Below are 26,204 nucleotides of genomic sequence, written 5' to 3'. Positions count from 1 at the left end.
CTCCTCGCTGCAACATTCATCACCCACGCTTCACACCCATATAAGAGCGTTGGTAAAACTATACTCTCATACATTCCCCTCTTTGCCTCCAAGGACAAAGTTCTTTGTCTCCACAGACTCCTAAGTGCCCCACTCACTCTTTTTCCCTCATCAATTCTATGATTCACTTCATCTTTCATAGATCCATCCGCTGACACGTCCACTCCCAAATATCTGAATACGTTCACCTCCTCCATACTCTCTCCCTCCAATCTGATATTCAATCTTTCATCACCTAATCTTTTTGTTATCCTCATAACCTTACTCTTTCCTGTATTCACCTTTAATTTTCTTCTTTTGCACACCCTACCAAATTCATCCACCAATCTCTGCAGCTTCTCTTCAGAATCTCCCAAGAGCACAGTGTCATCAGCAAAGAGCAGCTGTGACAACTCCCACTTTGTGTGTGAATCTTTATCTTTTAACTCCACGCCTCTTGCCAAGACCCTCGCATTTACTTCTCTTACAACCCCATCTATAAATATATTAAACAACCACGGTGACATCACACATCCTTGTCTAAGGCCTACTTTTACTGGGAAAAAATTTCCCTCTTTCCTACATACTCTAACTTGAGCCTCACTATCCTCGTAAAAACTCTTCACTGCTTTCAGTAACCTACCTCCTACACCATACACTTGCAACATCTGCCACATTGCCCCCCTATCCACCCTGTCATACTTCTTTCTTTCAACATACCAGCCGTATCCCACTGAGGTGGGGTGGCCCAAAAGAAAAAACTGAAGTTTCTCCTTTTAAATTTAGTAATATATACAGGAGAAGGGGTTACTAGCCCCTTGCTCCCGGCATTTTAGTCGCCTCTTACGACAAGCATGGCTTACAGAGGAAGAATTCTGTTCCACTTCCCCATGGAGATAAGAGGAAATAAACAAGAACAAGAATTAGAAAGAAAATAGAAGAAAACCCAGAGGGGTGTGTATATATATGCTTGTACATGTATGTGTAGTGTGACCTAAGTGTAAGTAGAAGTAGCAAGACTTACCTGTAATCTTGCATATTTATGAGACAGACAAAAGACACCAGCAACCCTACCATCATGTAAAACGATTACAGGCTTTCGTTTTACACTCACTTGGCAGGACGGTAGTACCTCCCTGGGCGGTTGCTGTCTACCAACCTACTACCTACAACCCTGTCATACGCCTTTTCCAAATCCATAAATGCCACAAAGACCTTTTTAGCCTTATCTAAATACTGTTCACTTATATGTTTCACTGTAAACACCTGGTCCACACACCCCCTACCTTTCCTAAAGCCTCCTTGTTCATCTGCTATCCTATTCTCCATCTTACTCTTAATTCTTTCAATTATAACTCTACCATACACTTTACCAGGTACACTCAACAGACTTATCCCCCTATAATTTTTGCACTCTCTTTTATCCCCTTTGCCTTTATACAAAGGAACTATGCATGCTCTCTGCCAATCCCTAGGTACCTTACCCTCTTCCATACATTTATTAAATAATTGCACCAACCACTCCAAAACTATATCCCCACCTGCTTTTAACATTTCTATCTTTATCCCATCAATCCCGGCTGCCTTACCCCCTTTCATTTTACCTACTGCCTCACGAACTTCCCCCACACTCACAACTGGCTCTTCCTCACTCCTACAAGATGTTATTCCTCCTTGCCCTATACACGAAATCACAGCTTCCCTATCTTCATCAACATTTAACAATTCCTCAAAATATTCCCTCCATCTTCCCAATACCTCTAACTCTCCATTTAATAACTCTCCTCTCCTATTTTTAACTGACAAATCCATTTGTTCTCTAGGCTTTCTTAACTTGTTAATCTCACTCCAAAACTTTTTCTTATTTTCAACAAAATTTGTTGATAACATCTCACCCACTCTCTCATTTGCTCTCTTTTTACATTGCTTCACCACTCTCTTAACCTCTCTCTTTTTCTCCATATACTCTTCCCTCCTTGCATCACTTCTACTTTGTAAAAACTTCTCATATGCTAACTTTTTCTCCCTTACTACTCTCTTTACATCATCATTCCACCAATTGCTCCTCTTCCCTCCTGCACCCACTTTCCTGTAACCACAAACTTCTGCTGAACACTAACACTACATTTTTAAAACTACCCCATACCTCTTCGACCCCATTGCCTATGCTCTCATTAGCCCATCTATCCTCCAATAGCTGTTTATATCTTACCCTAACTGCCTCCTCTTTTAGTTTATAAACCTTCACCTCTCTCTTCCCTGATGCTTCTATTCTCCTTGTATCCCATCTACCTTTTACTCTCAGTGTAGCTACAACTAGAAAGTGATCTGATATATCTGTGGCCCCTCTATAAACATGTACATCCTGAAGTCTACTCAACAGTCTTTTATCTACCAATACATAATCCAACAAACTACTGTCATTTCGCCCTACATCATATCGTGTATACTTATTTATCCTCTTTTTCTTAAAATATGTATTACCTATAACTAAACCCCTTTCTATACAAAGTTCAATCAAAGGGCTCCCATTATCATTTACACCTGGCACCCCAAACTTACCTACCACACCCTCTCTAAAAGTTTCTCCTACTTTAGCATTCAGGTCCCTTACCACAATTACTCTCTCACTTGGTTCAAAGGCTCCTATACATTCACTTAACATCTCCCAAAATCTCTCTCTCTCCTCTGCATTCCTCTCTTCTCCAGGTGCATACACGCTTATTATGACCCACTTCTCGCATCCAACCTTTACTTTAATCCACATAATTCTTGAATTTACACATTCATATTCTCTTTTCTCCTTCCATAACTGATCATTTAACATTACTGCTACCCCTTCCTTTGCTCTAACTCTCTCAGATACTCCAGATTTAATCCCATTTATTTCCCCCCACTGAAACTCTCCTACCCCCTTCAGCTTTGTTTTGCTTAGGGCCAGGACATCCAACTTCTTTTCATTCATAACATCAGCAATCATCTGTTTCTTGTCATCCGCACTACATCCACACACATTTAACCCTTTGAGGGTCGACAGGCCCTCTCCGAAACTCGTTCTCAGGGTCGGCCAAATTTCAAAAAAAAAAAAAATTATTTTTTCTTATGAAAAAATAGAGTTTTTTTTTCTAAACATTATAGGATAAACAAAAAAATTTTACCATCAATACTTACGGAGATATGGATGCATGAAGTTTGCAGAAAATGAGCCGCGTATGGCAACAGCGGCGACTGCCGCTCACCCGGTAAACTTTGATTTACTTGTATTTGAAGGTTTGTTGTTTTTTTCACTATTTTATTTTTTCACATAACTTATGTGGCCTATGAGACCAAAGTAAGGTGCAATGTACATATATACACTCGTTGTATACAACACAATAAGCACACAAACATAATTATCAATATATTGTTTACAAAACTTGTTTACAAAAACAAACAATACAAAACATTGTTTATTATTATTGTTCTATAATATATATACCAATATACAGTCACTGAACATATTCCTATTAGTTCTGCAGCTTGTGGAACTCTGAAACATGGTGTCATACACAATGGTGTTTTATCTTTCTCCCTCATTCTATCTCTTTCAATCTGTCTCTCTCTTTCTATGTGTCTGTCTATCTCTGTCTCACAGGTACACATAAATACAAGTATACATAGTATAAATTACCTAGGATAACCCAAGAAATCCAGACAAAGTGCTATACTCTGCTTGAAGATGTGAGTAAAAGTGATGACACAGTCTTGTGGCTCTCTGAGACAGAGAGCTAGATGGATAGACAGATAGACAGGGAGCTTGACAGACAGACAAATAGACAGACAGAAATGTTAGTGTACCAGTACCAGTGTACTAGTGTTCCACCCTCCTCCTCCTCTTCTTCCTCTTCCTCCTCTTCCCCCTACTCTTCCTCCTCTTCCCCCTACTCTTCCTCATACTCTTCCTCTTCCTCCTCCTCATCTTCTTCCTCTTCCTCCTACTATTCCTCTTCCTCCTCCTCTTCCTCTTATTCCTCTTCCTCCTACTCTTCCTCCTCCTCCTCTTCTTCCTCTTCCCCCTACTCTTCCTCCTTCTCCTCCTCGTCCATAGTGTAAATTACAAGGAGTCGGCAGCTGTCAAAGTGACATATTGGCTCATTACTCTTTCCCCCTCCGGCCTGTCAAAACAATGGGGTCGGATGCTGCTTCCCCTCCTCCATTCTATCTAATTATCTTTCTCCCTCATTCTATCTGTCTGTCTATCTCTGTCTCACAGGTACACATAAATACAAGTATACATAGTATAAATTACCTAGGATAACCCAAGAAACCCAGACAAAGTGCTATACTCTGCTTGAAGATGTGAGTAAAAGTGATGACGCAGTCTTGTGGCTCTCTGAGACAGAGAGCTAGACGGATAGACAGGGAGCTTGACAGACAGGCAAATAGACAGACAGAAATGTTAGTATACCAGCAAAAACAAAGGGAGGGCGATGTTCATCTCATCTTTTGGCATCAGCTCTACCCTCATTTACCCTCATCAAACGTCAGCACTTATCAGATGTTATCTCCCCTTATCTTGTTACTGTCATGGGTGAACATTTATTATTACATATTATTTTTTTTTTTTTTTTCAACAAGTCGGCCATCTCCCACCGAGGCAGGGTGACCCAAAAAAGAAAGAAAATCCCCAAAAAGAAAATACTTTCATCATCATTCAACACTTTCACCACACTCGCACATTATCACTGTTTTTGCAGAGGTGCTCAGAATACAACAGTCTAGAAGCATAAACATATAAAGATACACAACATATCCCTCCAAACTGCCAATATCCCAAACCCCTCCTTTAAAGTGCAGGCATTGTACTTCCCATTTCCAGGACTCAAGTCCGACTATATGAAAATAACCGGTTTCCCTGAATCCCTTCACTAAATATTACCCTGCTCACACTCCAACAGATCGTCAGGTCCCAAGTACCATTCGTCTCCATTCACTCCTATCTAACACGCTCACGCACGCTTGCTGGAAGTCCAAGCCCCTTACCCACAAAACCTCCTTTACCCCCTCTCTCCAACCCTTTCGAGGACGACCCCTACCCCGCCTTCCTTCCCCTATAGATTTATATGCTTTCCATGTCATTCTACTGTGATCCATTCTCTCTAAATGACCAAACCACCTCAACAACCCCTCTTCTGCCCTCTGACTAATACTTTTATTAACTCCACACCTTCTCCTAATTTCCACACTCCGAATTTTCTGCATAATATTTACACCACACATTGCCCTTAAACAGGACATCTCCGCTGCCTCCAACCGTCTCCTCGCTGCTGCATTTACCACCCAAGCTTCACACCCATATAAGAGTGTTGGTACTACTATACTTTCATACATTCCCTTCTTTGCCTCCATAGATAACGTTTTTTGACTCCACATATACCTCAACGCACCACTCACCTTTTTTCCTATTATTACCTATTATTATTATTATGTATTATTATTATTATGTATTATTATTATTATGTATTATTATTATTATGTATTATTATTATGTATTATTGTTATCATTACGTATTCTTCTTCTTCCTCCTCCTCTTCCTCCTCTTCTTCCTCCTCTTCTTCTTCTTCCTCCTCCTCCTCCTCCTCCTCTGCCTCCTCCTCCTCTTGCCTCCTCCTCCTCTTGCCTCCTCCTCCTCTTGCCTCCTCCTCCTCTGCCTCCTCCTCCTCTGCCTCCTCCTCCTCCTCCATTCTTGGAACAAGTTTGAAGAGCTTGTAGTTCATAATCACTATCATTATCATCACCAATGCTCACATCTGAGTCTGGGATTTTGGAAAATAGGAGTTTCCTCTTTGATTCTGGTACAACTGAACGACGGCCCAGCACCAGAGGTGGAAGGCTGTGGGTTGTCTGGGTTTTCCTCACTATTACCCATATTATGGTCATTAGTTTCGGTCAAAACCTCACCAGAACCTTGAAACTCATCTTCACTGTCACTTCCATCTGTATTAGAACTGTCACTGGGGAACAAAAGTGTCCCAATTCGCCGAGGAGTGAGGAACTTCTTACCGCAGGGCACGGTGGAAATTGTGTACTATGATGGCATTCCCACAATGCACCACTGGGTCCCAGATTTTTTTCCTACTGCGCACACCCACCACACAGACCCATTCTCTCACATCTAGGCTTATCAGCCTTTTCCTGCGAGATTTGAGGCCGCTAGAATTTATGCGTACTAGTACGTCAAAAACCCCTACGCGTAAGACGTACTAGTACGACCAAAACCCTCAAAGGGTTAAGCATCCCAGTTTTATAAAGTTTTTCTTCTTCTCTTTTTTAGTAAATGTATACAGGAGAAGGGGTTACTAGCCCATTGCTCCCGGCATTTTAGTCGCCTCATACGACACGCATGGCTTACGGAGGAAAGATTCTTTTCCACTTCCCCATGGACAATAGAAGAAATAAAAAAGAACAAGAGCTATTTAGAAAAAGGAGAAAAACCTAGATGTATGTATATATATATATACATGTGCGTGTCTGTGAAGTGTGACCAAAGTGTAAGTAGGAGTAGCAAGATATCCCTGTTATCTAGCGTGTTTATGAGACAGAAAAAGAAACCAGCAATCCTACCATCATGCAAAACAGTTACAGGTTTTTGTTTCACAGTCATCTGGCAGGACAGTAGTACTTCCCTGGGTGGTTGCTGTCTACTGTTTACTAATAATATAAATTAAACCTTGCATTACATACCTTCCTTATCAGTTTCTAAAGACTGATTGTTTTCCTTTTGTGGCTGAGGTGAGAATTCTGTCTTAAAAACTTGTATTGGAGCCCATTCCAGATACAAGGGAGAATACTTGAATTTTGAGTAAGCCAAACTATAGAATGCTTTCTTTGCTTCACCTGGATCTAGAAACTCGATAACACCTAGAAAGGGAAACAGAGTATGAGTAAAACATTAATTATAATTCATTACTAGGATGGGTACGGATGAAGAAGTTCACATAGGAACTGTGATGTCCAATGCACTTTTGAAAATACAGTCAGAGAATGAGTGATGGTGAATGTGCTTCCTTCTTTGGATCGCCTTGCCTTAGTGGAAAATAATTGTGCTAAAAAAAAAAAAAAAAAAAAAAAAAAAAAAAAAAAAAAAATCAAATAAAAACTTAAGAGAACACTAGAAGAATTTTTTTTGTTAGGCATTATATAACACCATTACCATCATACTGTAACTGCTGAGTGAAAATGAAGAGAGAATAAACTTTACCTGATACACCAGAGGGAGGTACAACTACGCGCCCAAGCTCTCCATATCGCCCAAAAATTTCTAATAATTCTTTGGCAGTAGTTTTAGCTGGCAGATTCTTCACTAAAATGATTGTGCTAGATCGCTGCACATCTGGATTTGAAAATGCCTCCAAGCATATTCCATTATCCTCTAGGAACCTATCAAGATAAAAATGTAAAGAATATTATTACAATGATACTGGCAGAGCATAATGGATGATGTTTGTTGCTTGTTTATACAAGTTAAGCACCACTGAGTTTGACCAGTAACTGGATGGGTGACCATATGAATGCAGCCTTTCATTCAGAAAACACTGACAAACCACAGGATTTAACACATAATGGACATATTAAAAACTACTATACAGTATGTATATAGAATATACCGTATTCTAGTAATGATTATTCAGAAATTTTATCTAAATGTTTTTAACAAACCAGCTGTCTACCACCAAGGTAGGGTGACCCAAAAATGAATAAACACATTCACCATCACTCACTCTATCACCATCTTGCCAGCAGTGGCTCACTGACATTATAGCTCAGATGACCCTCCAAACTGCAATACCACCACCCCTTATTCAGAGTTCTGGCACAGTACTTCCCACTTCCAGGACTCAAGTCTAGCTAACTTGCTTACCCTGAATCCTTTAATAAATCTAACCGTGCTCACATTCCAACAGCACATCAAGTCATAAAAACAACTTACGTCCACTCACTCCTATTTAATGTGCTTACATATGCCTGTTGGATTTCCAAGCTGCTCTAAATACTGTAAAATATTATAGGGTAAAATAAAGACAGAGCCATAGAATTCTTCACCTGGGCAAGGTTTCTCTGAAGTGTGAGCTTCATCTTTTGAGGACAATTTAACAATGACACTAACTCAAATTCTACTTCTGGGAAGCCCTCAGACAAGGTCTACATTATATACACCATAGCAAGACAACAAAATAAGAAATACTTACTGCCATTTTTTTCTTTTAGATATATAGTCCCTTTATATAAAGGGAATTGTAAAAATTATTGTAAAAATTAGAGGAATAAGTTTACTGAGTATACCAGGAAAAGTGTACGGTAGGGTCATAATTGAAATAATCAGAGGTAAGACAGAATGTAGGATTGCGGATGAGCAAGGAGGTTTCAGAGTGGGTAGGGAATGTGTAGATCAAGTGTTTACATTGAAGCATATATGTGAACAGTATTTAGATAAAGGTAGGGAAGTTTTTATTGCATTTATGGATTTAGAAAAGGCATATGATAGAGTGGATAGGGGAGCAATGTGGCAGATGTTGCAAGTATATATGGAGTAGGTGGTAAGTTACTAAATGCTGTAAAGAGTTTTTATGAGGATAGTGAGGGTGTGTAGGTTAGGGTGTGTAGAAGAGAGGGAGATTACTTTCCGGTAAAAGTAGGTCATAGACAGGGATGTGTAATGTCACCATGGTTGTTTAATATATTTATAGATGGGGTTGTAAAAGAAGTAAATGCTAGGGTGTTCGGGAGAGGGGTGGGATTAAATTATAGGGAATCAAATACAAAATGGGAATTGACACAGTTACTTTTTGCTGATGATACTGTGCTTATGGGAGATTCTAAAGAAAAATTGCAAAGGTTAGTGGATGAGTTTGGGAGTGTGTGTAAAGGTAGAAAGTTGAAAGTGAACATAGAAAAGAGTAAGGTGATGAGGGTATCAAATGGTTTAGATAAAGAAAAATTGGATATCAAATTGGGGAGGAGGAGTATGGAAGAAGTGAATGTTTTCAGATACTTGGGAGTTGATGTGTCCACGGATGGATTTATGAAGGATGAAGTTAATCATAGAATTGATGAGGGAAAAAAGGCGAGTGGTGCGTTGAGGTATATGTGGAGTCAAAAAACGTTATCTATGGAGGCAAAGAAGGGAATGTATGAAAGTATAGTAGTACCAACGCTCTTATATGGGTGTGAAGTTTGGGTTGTGAATGCAGCAGTGAGGAGGCGGTTGGAGGCAGTGGAGATGTCCTGTCTAATGACAATGTGCGGTGTAAATATTATGCAGAAAATTCGGAGTGTGGAAATTAGGAGAAGGTGTGGAGTTAATAAAAGTATTAGTCAGAGGGGTGAAGAGGGGTTGTTGAGGTGGCTTGGTCATTTAGAGAGAATGGATCAAAGTAGAATGACATGGAGATTATTTAAATCTGTAGAAGGAAGGCGGGGTACGAGTCATCCTCGAAAAGGTTGGGGTAAGGGAGGTTTTGTGGGCGAGGGGCTTGGACTTCCAGCAGGCGTGCATGAGCATGTTCGATAGGAGTGAATGGAGACGAATGGTATTTGGGACCTGACAATCTGTTGGAGTGTGAGCAGGGTAATACTTAGTGAAGGGATTCAGGGAAACTGGTTATTTTTATATAGCCGGACTTGAGTCCTGGAAATGGGAAGTACAATGCCTGCACTCTAAAGGAGGGGTTTGGGACATTGGCAGTTTGGAGGGATATGTTGTGTATCTTTATACGTATATGCTTCTAAACTGTTGTGTTCTGAGCACCTCTGCAAAAACAGTGATTATGCCTTTTCTAAATCCATAAATGCAATAAAAACTTCCCTACCTTTATCTAAATACTGTTCATATATATGCTTCAATGTAAACACTTGATCTACACATCCCCTACCCACTCTGAAGCCTCCTTGCTCATCCGCAATTCTACATTCTGTCTTACCTCTAATTCTTTCAATTATAACTCTACCGTATACTTTTCCAGGTATACTCAGTAAACTTATTCCTCTATAATTTTTACAATCTCTTTTGTCCCCTTTCCCTTTATATAAAGGGACTATACATGCTCTCCGCCAATCCCTAGGTACCTTCCCTTCTTTCATACATTTATTAAACAAAAGTACCAACCACTCCAACACTACTTTCATTACGTGCTACATCATACCTTGTATATTTATTTATCCTCTTCTTCATAAAATATGTATTACTTATTACCAAATTTCTTTCTACACATAGCTCAATTAAAGGCTCCCCATTTACATTTACCCCTGGCACCCCAAATTTACCTACTACTCCCTCCCTAACATTTTTACCCACTTTAGCATTGAAATCCCCAACCACCATTACTCTCACACTTGATTCAAAACTCCCCATGCATTCACTCAACATTTCCCAGAATCTCTCTCTCTCCTCTACACTTCTCTCTTCTCCAGGTGCATACACGTTTACTATAACCCACTTTTCACATCCAATCTTTATTTTACTCCACATAATCCTTGAATTTATACATTTGTAGTCCCTCTTTTCCTGCCATAGCTTATCCTTCAACATTATTGCTACTCCTTCTTTAGCTCTAACTCTATTTGAAACCCCTGACCTAATCCCATTTATTCCTCTCCACTGAAACTCTCCCAACCCCTTCAGCTTTGTTTCACTTAAAGCCAGGACATCCAGTTTCTTCTCATTCATAACATCCACAATCATCTCTTTCTTATCATTTGCACAACATCCACACACATTCAGACTTCCCACTTTGACAATTTTCTTTTTCTTATTCTTTTTAGTAATCTTTACAGGAAAAGGGGTTACTAGCCCATTGTTCCCGGCATTTTAGTTGACTTTTACAACACGCATGGCTTACGGAGGAAAGATTCTTATTCCACTTCCCCATGGATATAAAAGGAAAAGTAATAAGACCAAGAACTATTAAGATAAAATCAAAGAAAACTCAGATGAGTGTGTATAAATAAATGTGTACATGTATGTGCAGTGTGACCTAAGTGTAAGTAGAAGTAGCAAGACATGCCTGTAATCTTGCATATTTATGAGACAGACAAAAGACACCAGCAATCCTACCATCGTGTAAAACAATTACAGGCTTTCGTTTTACACTCACTTGGCAGGACGGTAGTACCTCCCTGGGTGGTTGCTGTCTACCAACCTACTACCATAATATATATATATATATACCGCCCAGGGAGGTACTACCGTCCTGCCAAGTGAGTGTAAAATGAAAGCCTGTACGTAATTGTTTTACACGATGGTAGGATTGCTGGTGTCCTTTTTTTTCTGTCTCATGAACATGCAAGATTTCAGGTACGTCTTGCTACTTCTACTTACAGTTAGGTCACACTACACATACATGTACAAGCATATATACACACCCCTCTGGGTTTTCTTCTATTTTCTTTCTAGTTCTTATTCTTGTTTATTTCCTCTTATCTCCATGGGGAAGTGGAACAGAATTCTTCCTCCGTAAGCCATGCGTGTTGTAAGAGGCAACTAAACTGCCGGGAGCAAGGGGCTAGTAACCCCTTCTCCCGTATAAATTACTAAATTTAAAAAGAGAAACTTTCATTTTTCTTTTTGGGCCACCCTGCCTTGGTGGGATACGGCCGGTTTGTTAAAAATAAATAAATAAATAAATAAATAAATAAATAAATAAATAAATAAATAAATATATATATATATATATATATATATATATATATATATATATATATATATATATATATATATATATATATATATATATATATATATATATATATATATATATATATATATATATATATATATATATATATATATATATATATATATATATATATATATATATATATATATATATATATATATATATATATATATATATATATATATATATATATATATATATATATATATATATATATATATATATATATATATATATATATATATATAGGATATGGAAGAACAAGTTACTCAGAGTAATGCTACAATGTTACAATCTACAGATGATGTTGCAATCTACAGATGATGTTATAATATATGCTGGAGTATTATCAACTCATTACATGATAAAAAGTTCAGGAGGGACTAAAACTGTTTAAAGTTTCCTCTCTGTAATGTAGGTTAGTTGTGAAGTGTTAATGTGCAAATTTGTTATTCTCTCCTTTCTCCCCACTATATTATTATTTAATACAATACATGTTATGAATATTACACATTCACAAGAAGTTAGGCATATAATATTATTATTATTCTAGGCATATAATATTATTATTATTATTCCATTGGGATCAAACAGTGCTTAGGGGAATAAAAGGCAATCAAGTCTGACTCAAAGCAGAGGAAGAGAAGTTCTATTACTTGGATCAAGAGCCCCTCATCATCATCAAGGAACCTTTCAGGGATGGGGCATATAGTAAAAACCAGGGCTACTATCAATAAGCAAGCATAATATAATGAATACTCACCTCTTTGTTTCAGCAACAATTTGAGCTTCACCAAGAGCAAGATTGACTGCTACACTCTGCTTGCCTTCAGAGTGCAGAATCTGGAAGATATTTGCATTTTAGAGTCACGTGCACATTAGGTATGATTTAGGAAACAAATATTACCAAAACAACCATTTAACCCTTAAAAGCTGTTGATCACACATTCGTACTTCCCAGTGATCGCTGTCCATGACGTATTAGCATTTATAATTCGTAGAGTCCTCAAGTGTGCTGTGACTGGCAAATTTTGGAGCAGACATGAGAGAATGCGTGTATGCTCTGAGTGAACACAGTATAAAAATCTTACCCCACACAGTGCATTATTGAAACCATTAACCACTGATCCTGTGATTGGGGAACAAAAAAGATTCTGGGAAATTTTTTTGGGTGGGTTTTGAGGTTCTAATATTATTCATAAGTTTTTGGTTGCTTTAAGACTGGAAGTGGCCAAAAAAATTACTCAAAATGGAAGAAATAGTCAATTTTGGGCAATTTTACAGGGAAAAGGTAGAAGGCACCCCTAATCACCACCCCCTGTTTGTTTTATGGGTTATTAATAAGTCTGTATCAATTACTGGGAAGGCTTAAACCATGAGTAAGCACTCTTGCTTATTGTTTATTAACCGAGAAATTGGGAGAATTTTCACTTTTTTTTTGTGTGTGTGTGATGGTGGATTCAAAATCGAAGGCAAGTGTTATACAGAAAAGGCCTGGGGACATGATTAACCCTTTAACTGTCGTAACCCTCAATTCTAGAGTGTGTCTCAGTGCTGCAAAATATTTGGGGAAAAGCTAATGAAACGAGAGAGAATCTTTTCCCGATGCTGATGCCACCAAAAGTACGAAATTTGATGGAAAACTTACGGAATTGCACTCTTATAAAGTTAGCGATCTTGGTGATATTTATGCACTGGCGATTTCTCTCACTTGGAGCCCTATTTTCGGCCAATTACATTGTTCCGGTCAACCAAACTCATAGCTATTTCTTTAGAACTCCATTTGTTCTATTGATTAAGTACAAGAAACTGCCTATTTACTGATTTCAAGTACCCAATATAGAGGTCAGAAATGGGCAATTTGACCAATTTCACACAAATTAAAAAATATGCCAATTTCAAAACAGGGTCCAGAATGAACAACGCAGACATTCCTGGCACTAAAATAACATTTTCTCTGTTTATCAGTCATGTCTCCAGGCCCCTCTTATATTACTCTTGCTTTCTATTTTGAATTTTTATTTACACAAAAAATAGAAGATTTACTGTTATGCAGACTACTGCATTATTCTAATAATTGTATAAATAATGTCACTCCATTCGTGACTGCATATTAGAATAGCTAGTTGGACATTCATTGGACAATGATGTCATTTGTTTACTCTTGAACATCGGCAAAAATCAAACATTTCTGGTACTTTGAGCTCAATTTCAGGGTCCTTTTCATCATGAAACCAATCAAAATCCTCTCTATTTCTACAATATGCCTTCCATTCTATCAAATGAGACCAAGAAAACGAGAATACAAAAATAAATACCATACAAAAATACACCTCAAAGTCGGCGTTTTTATCCAAAAACACGGTTGGATTTTTTTTTCTCATTATGCACTGCGTGCTGCAAGATTTTTGTTTATACTGCGCACACTGACCACATAGTCCCATTCTCTCACATGTGGGAGTACCAGCTTTCTCCTGCTTGATTTGAAGTCGTTAGAATTTTGGAGTACACCTACCATCCGACTTACGACAGAGTTCGGTTCCGAAAAACCGGTCGTAAGTCGAAATGGTCATAAGTCAAACTTTACTACTGAATATCAACAAAACATTTTTGTAATGACTAATTTTTTGTTTTATTTTGGTATTTCATGTTTTACTTTACTTTTTATGCTGTTAGTACTGTATTTTATACTGTAAGGTTTAGGATAAACACTGTGTACAACACAAATAGTTGTTTATTTCCCAGAAATTTGGCATAAAAAACACAGTCGTAAGTCGAGTGGTCGTAAGTCGAGCAGGTCATAAGTTGGATGGTAGGTGTATATATATATCAAACACATTGGCTCGTAAGATGTATATAACCGACCGAAACAGTCAGAGTTAATAAACAAAGGAAAAGTTACTTCAATAGTTGGAATGCCTACAGTGCCACTTGCAAAGGTTATTTGCTGGTAGGGCAGCTGGTCTGGAACAACAGCTCCTGATTTCGTTGTTTACTTACGCTACTTACATGTTAGTAAGTTGTACAGTTAAAATGTTAAATGCTATTTCAATTATAATTCCTATCTGTAGACAAACTCCTTGGTGGGAAATGGTTGATGTGTTAAAAAAAAAAGAGAGAAAAAAAAAAAGAAATAAAAAAAAAAAGCTCTTGAAATTTCACTGTTTTTCATTAAAGTTATTTTGATTTTCTTCTTTCCAATGAACCAGCTGTGTCCCACCAAGGCAGTTTGAACTAAAAAGAAAAAATTCTTCTCCAGTTCCCCATGGAGAATTTTGCTTATTGTACATTATTAAGTTGTAGCTGCAGGTCATTATATATTTAACAGTAAATTATGTGACAGAAATAGAAACAAAGAGTGAACTAAAGTAACATACTTCTTGTTTAGATTTGTTATACTTGTCAGCCATAAGATCCACAACAGCAGAACTCCCCATGAAGAGTGTGTTCCAGTTGTGCCAGGATCCAGCTCTTACTTTCTTCTCCTTAGCTTTATTTTCCTTAAAGCTTAAACCTTCTGAAATGGCAAAAAATAGTTAATACAATGTGACATCCTTTAAATGAAAATTACAAATATTTTCATAATGTCACTTCAACTAATAATGAGATTAATGTACAAGAACAAACCCAGACAAACAACACCTTTGGAACACACACTGGCCTGATTTTTTAGAATTTTCCAATTTTGAGGGAAACAAAAAACACAATCTACTAATGATTAAAAAATCTACACCCAAGATTTTTTTTGTTTTACAACCTTCGAGACAGTTAGTTGCCAGCATTCTTAGGGTCGTCCTTGCATGTGATAGATACCTTCCAGGACCATAACACACGAATCATATAATAATAATAATAATAATAATAATAATAATAATAATAATAATAATTCTTTCTTTCAACTCACGGGCAGTATCCCAGTGAGGCGGGGTGGCCCAAAAGGAAAAACAAAAGTTTCTCCTTTTACATTTAGTAATATATATACAGGAGAAGGGGTTACTAGCTCCTTGCTCCTGGCATTTTAGTCACCTCTTACAACACGCATGGCTTATGGAGGAAGAATTCTGTTCCACTTCCCCATGGAGGTAAGAGGAAATAAACAAGAACAAGAACTAGAAAGAAAACAGAAGAATACCCAGAGAGGTGGGAGACGGCCGACTTGTTGAAAAAAAAAAAAAAAAAAAAAAAACATGTATGTGTAGTGTGACTTAAGTGTAAGTAGAAGTAGCAAGACGTACCTGAAATCTTGCATGTGTATAAGACAGAAAAGAAGACACCAGCAATCCTACCATTGTGTAAAACAATTACATGCTTCCGTTTTACACTCACTTGGCAGGACGGTAGTACCTCCCTGGGCGGTTGCTGTCTACCAACCTACTACCTAGAATAATAATAATCTTCTTTCAACACACCAGCCGCATCCCACCGAGGCGGGGTGGCCCAAAAGGAAAAACGAAAGTTTCTCCTTTTACATTTAATAATATATACAGGAGAAGAGGTTACTAGCCCCTTGCTCCCGGCATTTTAGTCGCCTCTTGCAACACGCATGGCTTACGGAGGAAGAATTCTGTTCCACTTCCCCATGGAGATAAGAGGAAATAAACAAGAATAAGAACCAGAAAGAAAATAGAAGAAAACCCAGAGGGGTGTGTATACATGTGCTTGTACATGTATGTGTAGTGTAACCTAAGTGTAAGTAGAATTAGCAAGACATACCTGAAATCTTGCATGTTTATGAGACAGAAAAAAGGACACCAGCAATCCTACCATCATGTAAAACAATTACAGGCTTTCGTTTTACACTCACTTGGCAGGATGGTAGTACCTCCCTGGGCGGTTGCTGTCTACCAACCTACTACCTAGGAATAATAATACCATGGGAAAATGGAAAAGACTTCTTCCTCTATAAGCCATGCATGTCGTAAGAAGTGACTAAAATGTTGGGAGCAAGGTGCTAGTAACCCCTTTCTCCTGTATAAATTACTAAATGTCAAATGAAAAAAACTTTTGTTTCCTCTGTTTTGGGTTACCCTGCTTCAGTGGGAGACAGCCAAAGTGTTAAAAACAATAATAATAATAATAATAATAATGAATCTATAGGAAAGGAGATTATTTTCCAGGAAAAGTATACCTTAGACAGGGATGCATGATGTCACTATGGCTGTTTAACATATTTATATTTTTTTTCCCCAGTGAACCAGCCGTATCCCACCGAGGCAGGGTGGCCTAAAAGGAAAAACAAAAGTTTCTCTTTTTAAATTTAGTAATGTATACAAATGGGGTTGTAAGAAAGTGAATGCTAAGGCATTGGGGAGAGGTGAGGGATTAAAATATGTGGAATCTAATAGAAAAATGGGAGTTGTCACAGTTGTTTTTTTGCTGATGACACAGTGCTTTTAGGAGATTCTGAAGAGAAGTGGCAAAGTTAATGGACAATTTTCAGAGTGTGCAAAGTTAGTGGACAATTTTCAGAGGGTATGTAAAAGGAAATTAAAAGTTAACAAAGGAAAGAGCAAGGTGATGAGGGTAATAAGAGAATTAGGTAATGAAAGACTGGAGGGAGAGAGTATGGAGGAAGTAAATGTGTTCAGATATTTGGAAGCAGACTTGTCAGCAGTTGAGTCTATGAAAAATGAAGTGACCCACAGAACAGACAAGAGTTAAAAAAAAGGTGGGTGGTGCATTGAGGCATCTGTGAAGACAATGAATGTTATCCATGGAGGCAAGAAGGGAATGATATGAGAGTATAGTGGTACCAAGACTAATATAGGTGTGAGGCATGGACTGTATCTGAGGGCAATGTGTGGTGTAAATATTATGCAGAGAATTGAAAGCTTGGATATTGAGAGGCACAGGATTACTAAGAGTATTATCCAGAGGGCTGAGAAGGGGTTGCTGAGGTGGTTTGGACAATTAGAGAGGAAGGAGCAAAATAGGATGACTTCAAGAGTGTATAAAACTGTAGTGGAGGGAAGATGGGGTAGGGATCATCCTAGAAAAGGCTGGAGGGAGGAGATAAAGGAGGTTTTATGGGTGATGGGTTTGGACATCCAGTAGGCCCATGTGAGTATGTTAAGCAAATGGTTTTTGGGACTTGATGAGCTGTCTGAGTATTATCAAGATCACATTTTATGAAGGGATTAAGAGAAATCAGATAACCAAACTTGAGTCCTGGAGATGGGAAGTACAGTGCCTGCACTACAGAGGGGTGGGGATATCTGCAGTTTGAAGGGGCACCTAGAGTGAAGTGGACATTGCGAGCAATATTAATTTCGGGGGTCTAGAGAGTGAAAAGGTCAATATTGCTCTCAGGGTCCACTTATAAATTTTTTTTTATCTGAAATGGTAATCTTTTTCTGAAAGTAATGACACCAAAAGTATGAAATTTGATGGGAAACTTACAGAATTATGCAAACACAAAGTTAAGAGATATAGGCACAATTTACGCATTGGCAAGTTTCCCCACTTTGAGTTCTATTTGAAGCCCATATCACTGCTACTTTCAACAAAATTCTTAGCTATTTCACTAGTATGCCATCCATTATACTGATTGAGCACAAGAAACCACCCATTCAACTATTTTAACTACCTTCTAAAAAGACAAAAGTCAGTAATTTGTCCAATTTTACACAAAATTAATTGTGTCCAGGCCTCTCCTATATTACACTTGCCTTCCATTTTGAATTCTTAATCACAGAAAAATAGAAAATTTACTCTATTTCTTATATATCAAAATATAACAAAGAATGATTAGTCATGGTTTCCTGTGCCCAAGTAACAAAACATGCATAATATTCTCAGGAATATTGGCCAAAAATAAAACATTTCCTCAACTTCCACTCCAGAAACCAATCAATATCATCCATATTTCAGTAGTATGTTTTCCATTCTATCAAATGATACAAAGAAACAGCCACTAAAACCATCTGAAAAAAAAAAAAAACACCTCAAAGTCACTATTTTAAACCATACAGATGGTCACAGTTATTTTTTTTATAGTGTGTACCCTCACCGCACAGACCCATTCTCTCACATCTAGGCCAAAATTTACCGCTCACAGCTTATTTGAACGAGCTGAGCTCATGACGTAGTTCTTCATGATGGCCACTGGAAAGGTTAACAATAAATGCAAAAATAACTTCAATATCAAGGACTGTCCGAGTGTTAGTTAAATCAGAATAATGTTAACAAATCTTAGAAAAAAACTCATATCCTCTACTGTATAATTAATATAATAATGAACATACAATTTACTAGATATACTGCCATAACATTTAAATCAAGCAAGTAAAGAGTACGATTTACTAAATGGATTTTGTCCATTATTTCAAAAGTACATTTTATTGAGTTTACTGTACGTAGTACTATTTATACAACAAATTACCTTTATTTTTTTCACTCTCTTCATTTGAGAGTCCTGGAAGAATATGTAACAATCTCCCTTTGAAAACTGTTGCATCCAGCTCAGTCATAGCTCGGGCAGCATGCTCGGGAAATACAAATGTCACTTTGGCAAATCCTTTAGGACGGCGAGTAAACTTACAGATGGGAAGGCTGATATCTGAAATTTCTCCTGATAGAGAATAAATGGAATAAGGAACTAATGAAAATAGTAAAGAATGAAGCAGTGAACACCAACATTCCATAACTATAAAGCTATGTAGCTTTAATATCTGTATATTGGAACATTATTATTGGATAACTTTATTCAGTTGACAGTCGAATAAGATGGTAGTAATACTCCTGAAAATAGCACCTAATTAAAAATCATCTAAAATGAACTGATGAACATATGGGAAAACAGGGTTACATTCATTACACCCAGAGAAAAGACAACCAAATGTTTTTTGAGAATGACAAATATAGTGAAATTGGGGTAATGACATCGACAATAACCTTAGTTTTTATCCAATATGCAAAACACTCGATGTAAACCCAACAGTGTATGTATTTATCTTGCAAATGAATGTACATATATAAAAAATGACTAAATACTGTAATTACAGTAATTTTACCATATTTTTGAAAAACATCGCGTAGGTCATCTTCAGTAACAGAGTACCAAAGGTTGCGAACAAAGATCATTCCTGTTTCAGCTACTGGCTCTGCATTCTTCACCCTCTCTTCAGCAGCACTCCAGGGAGCAGTACTGCATGACTGATCATCCACCTTTCCAGGCTTCTCATACTTTGTGATATGCACTCGAGCACCATCTAAAGAAGAAAAATTATATTAAATAAAAAAAAAAGTGTATAACGAACTGATGAACCTACGGGAAAAATACGGTTACCTTTATATAGTGGAATCTCAGTTTTCGTTTGTCCTGGTTTTTGTTGGATTTGGTTTTTGACGACTTTTTTCATCAAAATTTTGTCCCAATTTTCGTTCATCACCTCAGTTTTCGTCAGTCCGCCGTACCGAACGTGTCTGCCTGCCAGCGCCCACACAAAGCATCCCACACGTTCTGAGTCAGTCTGGCTTTAGCTCTCGTTGAGTGAGCATGCATCCGAAACATTTCATAATAATCCATTGTTTTTTGTGCTTGTTTACTGAGTGCAACTGCTAAATAAACCACCATGGGGCCAGAGAAACACGACAGAATTCAAGAAAGAACTCGTAGCATGGGGTTGGATGTGAGTGGACAGGATGTGGAAGAGGTGGTGGATGACCACAGGGAGAGCTAACCACTGAAGAGCTGTAACACCTTCAACTGGAACAGCACAGATAGCAGCCAAGGAAATTGCTTCAGAGGAGGAGGAGAGAGGGGAGAATGTGCCTTCTTCAGTGATTAACTATCCCCAGATAGGGACTCAATACCTGAAGTCCTTATGGAGGGGGATTCCCCTTCCAACCAATAACCTCTCATCCTTCCTCTCCCCTCCTCGCATCTACCATACGCCAACAAGTCTTCAGTAAAGGTAAAAGTGATATTAAATGTTCATTTATCCATTTCATTAATCCTTTATATTTATTTCTCATTGTTTTCTATATGTAAAACTATAGTTATTCTCTATAAAATGTATTTTTTGTTAATACCTTTGGGTGTCTGGAATGGATTAATTGGATTTACATTATTTATGAGAAATATTGCTACAGTTTTCTTCAATTTGGTTTTTGTCAGACTTTCTTGAACGAATTAATGACAAAAACTGAGGTTCCACTGTACCTTTGAAGAGCTTTAAGAGTTTGACTACTCTCATCTGGTGCTTGCCTGGTCAACCAGGCTGTTGCTGCTGGAGGCCTGCTGACTCTCATATCCAGCACAGCCTGGTTGATCTGGCACCTGGTGAAGATACTTGCCCAGTTTCCTGTTGAAGGCTTCTACAGAGAGAGAGAGAGAGAGAGAGAGAGAGAGTGAGAGTGAGAGAGTGAGAGAGAGTGAGAGAGTGAGAGAGAGTGAGAGAGTGAGAGTGAGAGTGAGAGAGTGAGTGTGAGAGAGTGAGACAGTGAGAGTGAGAGAGTGAGACAGTGAGAGTGAGAGAGTGAGAGAGTGAGAGAGTGAGAGTGTGTGAGTGAGTGAGTGAGTGAGTGAGTGTGTGTGTGTGTGTGTGTGTGTGTGTGTGTGTGTGTGTGTGTGTGTGTGTGTGTGTGTGTGTGTGTGTGTGTGTATTCACCTAGTTGAGGTTGCAGGGGTCGAGTCCAAGCTCCTGGCCCTGCCTCTTCACTGGTCGCTACTAGGTCACTCTCCCTGAACCATGAGCTTTATCGTACCTCTGCTTAAAGCTATGTATGGATCCTGCCTCCACTACATCGCTTCCCAAACTATTCCACTTCCTGACTACTCTGTGGCTGAAGAAATACTTCCTAACATCCCTTTGATTCATCTGTGTCTTCAGCTTCCAACTGTGTCCCCGTGTTGCTGTGTCCAGTCTCTGGAACATCCTGTCTTTGTCCACCTTGTCAATTCCTCTCAGTATTTTGTAAGTCGTTATCATGTCCCCCCTATCTCTCCTGTCCTCCAGTGTTGTCAGGTTGATTTCCCTTAACCTCTCCTCATAGGACATACCTCTTAACTCTGGGACTAGTCTTGTTGCAAACCTTTGCACTTTCTCTAGTTTCTTTACATGCTTGGCTAGGTGTGGGCTCCAAACTGGTGCCACATACTCCAATATGGGCCTAACGTACACGGTGTACAGGGTCCTGAACGATTCCTTATTAAGATGTTGGAATGCTGTTCTGAGGTTTGCCAGGCGCCCATATGCTGCAGCAGTTATTTGGTTGATGTGCGCTTCAGGAGATGTGCCTGGTGTTATACTCACCCCAAGATCTTTTTCCTTGAGTGATGTTTGTAGTCTCTGGCCCCCTAAACTGTACTCTGTCTGCGGTCTTCTTTGCCCTTCCCCAATCATCATGACTTTGCACTTGGTGGGATTAAACTCCAGGAGCCAGTTGCTGGACCAGGTCTGCAGCCTGTCCAGATCCCTTTGTATTTCTGCCTGGTCTTCGATCGAATGAATTCTTCTCATCAACTTCATGTCATCTGCAAACAGGGACACCTTGGAGTTTATTCCTTCCGTCATGTAGTTCACAAATACCAGAAACAGCACTGGTCCTAGGACTGACCCCTGTGGGACCCCGCTGGTCACAGGTGCCCACTCTGACACCTCGCCACGTACCATTACTCGCTGCTGTCTTCCTGACAAGTATTCCCTGATCCATTGCAGTGCCTTCCCTGTTGTCCCTGCTTGGTCCTCCAGTTTTTGCACTAATCTCTTGTGTGGTACTGTGTCAAACACCTTCTTGCAGTCCAAGAAAATGCAATCCACCCACCCCTCTCTCTCTTGTCTTACTGCTGTCACCATGTCATAGAACTCCAGTAGGTTTGTGACACAGGGTTTCCCGTCTCTGAAACCATGTTGGCTGCTGGTGATGAGATCATTCCTTTCTAGATGTTCCACCATTCTTCTCCTGACAATTTTTCCATGATTTTGCATGCTATACATGTCAGTGACACTGGTCTGTAGTTTAGTGCTTCATGTCTGTCTCCTTTTTTAAAGATTGGGACCACATTTGCTGTCTTCCATGCCTCAGGCAATCTCCCTGTTTCGATAGATGTATTGAATATTGTTGTTAGGGGTACACATAGCGCCTCTGCTCCCTCTCTCAGGACCCATGGAGAGATGTTATCCAGCCCCATTGCCTTTGAGGTATCTAGCTCACTCAGAAGCCTCTTCACTTCTTCCTCGGTTGTGTGTACTGTGTCCAGCACATGGTGGTGTACCCCACCTCTCCGTCTTTTTGGAGCCCCTTCTGTCTCCTCTGTGAACACTTCTTTGAATCTCTTGTTGAGTTCCTCACATACTTCACTGTCATTTCTTGTTGTCTCTCCTCCTTCCTTCCTTAGCCTGATTACCTGGTCCTTGACGGTTGTTTTCTTCCTGATGTGGCTGTATAACAGCTTCGGGTCAGATTTGGCTTTTGCTGCTATGTCGTTTTCATATTGACGTTGGGCCTCCCTTCTTATCTGTGCATATTCGTTTCTGGCTCTATGACTGCTCTCCTTATTCTCCTGGGTCCTTTGCCTTCTATATTTCTTCCATTTCCTAGCACACTTGGTTTTTGCCTCCTTGCATCTTTGGGTGAACCATGGGCTCATCCTGGCTTTTTCATTATTCCTGTTACCCTTGGGTACAAACCTCTCCTCAGCCTCCTTGCACATTGTTGCTACATATTCCATCATCTCATTAACTGGCTTCCCTGCCAGTTCTCTGTCCCACTGAACCTCATTCAGGAAGTTCCTCATTCCTGTGTAGTCCCCTTTCCTGTAGTTTGGTTTAATTTGTCCAGGCCTTCCTGCTTCCCCCTCCACTTGTAGCTCTACTGTGTATTCGAAGCTCAAAAGCACATGATCGCTGGCCCCAAGGGGTCTTTCATATGTGATGTCCTCAATATCTGCACTACTCAAGGTGAATACTAAGTCCAGTCTTGCTGGTTCATCCTCTCCTCTCTCTCTTGTAGTGTCCCTTACGTGTTGGTACATGAAGTTTTCCAGTACCACCTCCATCATCTTAGCCCTCCATGTATCTTGGCCCCCATGTGGCTCCAAGTTCTCCCATTCGATCTCCTTGTGGTTAAAGTCGCCCATGATCAGGAGCTTTGCCCTGCATGCATGAGCTCTTCTGGCCACTGCAGCCAGTGTGTCAACCATCGCTCTATTGCTCTCGTCATACTCTTGCCTTGGCCTCTTGCTGTTCTGTGGTGGGTTATACATCACTGCAATCATCACCTTGGGACCTCCAGAGTGAAGCGTTCCTGTTATGCAATCACTTTCTTCTCCGCTGTCTCCTCTCTCCAGCTCATCAAAATTCCATCGGTGTTTGATCAGCAATGCCACTCCTCCACCCCCGTCTTTCCTTAGGATCTGGTATCCTGTTGGAAAGATGGCATCTGTTATCATACCTGTAAGCTTGGTTTCTGTGATCGCTATGATGTCTGTTGATGCCTCTTTGACTCTTTCGTGCCACTCCTCCTACTTGTTTGTTATTCCATCAGCGTTTGTGTACCATACCTTCAGTTTCCTTTCCAATGCTGTGGTTTGGGAGGCCTGTGGGGGTGGGAGACCTGGTAGCATAATGTGGGATTGTATGGTTGGGGGTTGGGTGGAAGCTGTGGGTATGGATTGTATTGTGTGTTGGGATGGTGTGATAGGTTGTGGGGTTCCGAGGATAGTTGTGTGTGTGCTTGCCCTTGCTGCTCTGTTCTGCTCTGACTGACCTCTGCTGGTTCCATCCTTGTCTCCTTTCCTAGCTCCTTTCGCTTTTTTGTCCTCTCCCTCAGCTGCTGTCTCTCTGTGTTCTGTCTCTGTCTAGGAACACCTTCTTGTACTCTTCCGAGCTTTTCAACCGTGGTTTCTCTTGGAGGATCCTGTTCCGCACTGTTTCTGTCCTGAGAATCAGCTTGATCGGTCGGTTTCTCCCCTTCAAGTACCCCCCTATTCTCTGAAAATTTACAATCTCGTCCATGTCTTCTCCCCCTATTTCCGTAATGATTTTCTCAATCTCCTTTCTTTCTTCCTGCCGTCTTTCAGTGTGTGTCCTTTCCTCTCTCTCCCGAAGCCCATGGATAAACACTGATTTTGCCCTTTCCTCCTCCCATTGCCTCTCCCTCTGTGACTCTGGTTCCTGTCTGTATGTGGTCATTTTCTCCCTTGATTTTTTCCAGTGGCTCTTGGTAGCATGGTTGTGCCTCAGCATTCGACCTATCTCCCTCTCCTTCTGCACCCATCTGCTCTTCCCTTCCACTCCCTGGCCCTTCTTTGCAGGCTGATATGACCTTAGCATAATTCATATCTCCTTCCTTCCTGTTCAGCCTCTCAGCTTCGTATGGTGTGTCTTCTCTGGTCACTACCCCTGAGACTTGCTTCAGCCTGTTTACCTCAAATTCTAGGACCTTTACCCTGGCTACTGCAGTTTCGACTTGTGCCTCCCAATCCTTCTTCTCCTTCTCCAACCTCTTTTCCCATTTCACAGAGAGCTCTTTCTCCATTTTTTCAGAAAGTTCTCCTAATTTTCTCTCCCATTCTTGCTCTATCCTTTTCCACTGCTCCTCCATCCATTCCTCCCTACCAGTACCATTGTCATCTGATCCCTGTGTGTGTGTGTGTGTGTGTGTGTGTGTGTGTGTGTGTGTGTGTGTGTGTGTGTGTGTGTGTGTGTGCGCGTGTGCGTGTGTTCGATAGAGTTCATTTTCCTGAATTAAATAAGACTAAAATGAGTGGAATCTGATATAAACTTACAATTCTGTTATGTTGAAAAAATGATCACTAGCCAGCAACAGCGGGGTTAAAGCCCAAGTGATGTTTACATTTTACGATTTATTGATGCTAATATATGATTTTTTCATTTTTTTTAATTGCATTTATGTAATGTTTAACTCTATATATAGTAGTTTTTTATATTGGATTTTTTTTTCCAAGTTGTTTAACCCCTTCAGGGTCCAAGGCCAAAATCTGAAGTGGTGCTCCAGTGTCCAAGAAATTTTGGGAAAAAAAAAAAAAAAAAAAAAAAAAAAAAAAAAAAAAATCTTACAGAATTAAAGAGCATATTTTTGTGAAGGTAATAAGACAAAAAAAAAATCTGATCAGTACTTACCGAGATACAGTGCCAAGAAGTTTGTCGAAAATGATGTGGTGGCGGCAACATCGACGAATTCCACAAACGCGCATTACATTATTTTGCAGTTTTTGTTGTTTTTTCTTTTCTTTTCCAATTTTTTTCTATTCCTACTAACATTTGGGGCCTGAGAGACCAATACTGTATATAATGTATATATATAAACTCACTGTATTGAACACAATAACCGCACTAAAGTTATTATCATATTATTGTTTACAACTGTTGTTTATTACAATAAACATGCACAAATCTTGTATAATACTAATGTTCTATCATATATTTACATATTTACAATCACTGGACATGGTTTTAGAACTGCTGGAGCTTGTGGAACTCCTTGAAACAAGGCACCATGCACAG

The 26,204-nt window shown here is 39.4% G+C and overlaps 1 protein-coding gene across 2 annotated transcripts in view; it reads right to left on the bottom strand.

Annotated features, from left to right (window-relative positions):
• Positions 1–26,204, bottom strand: part of LOC128692336 (probable RNA-binding protein 19) — an 81,452-nt gene that overhangs the window by 34,357 nt on the left and 20,891 nt on the right. For both annotated transcript variants that reach the window (XM_053781447.2, XM_053781446.2), the window contains exons 6-11: positions 19,746–19,943; positions 19,115–19,303; positions 15,111–15,250; positions 12,497–12,576; positions 7,260–7,438; positions 6,743–6,919 (exon numbers count right to left, since the gene is read on the bottom strand). In XM_053781447.2, coding sequence (XP_053637422.1) covers positions 6,743–6,919; positions 7,260–7,438; positions 12,497–12,576; positions 15,111–15,250; positions 19,115–19,303; positions 19,746–19,943 — 963 coding nt within the window. The remainder of the gene's footprint in view (positions 1–6,742; positions 6,920–7,259; positions 7,439–12,496; positions 12,577–15,110; positions 15,251–19,114; positions 19,304–19,745; positions 19,944–26,204) is intronic.

This window comes from Cherax quadricarinatus, chromosome 53, assembly GCF_038502225.1.
Source record: "Cherax quadricarinatus isolate ZL_2023a chromosome 53, ASM3850222v1, whole genome shotgun sequence".
Classification (NCBI taxonomy): domain Eukaryota; kingdom Metazoa; phylum Arthropoda; class Malacostraca; order Decapoda; family Parastacidae; genus Cherax; species Cherax quadricarinatus.
This window is presented reverse-complemented; position numbering and strand designations above follow the sequence as displayed.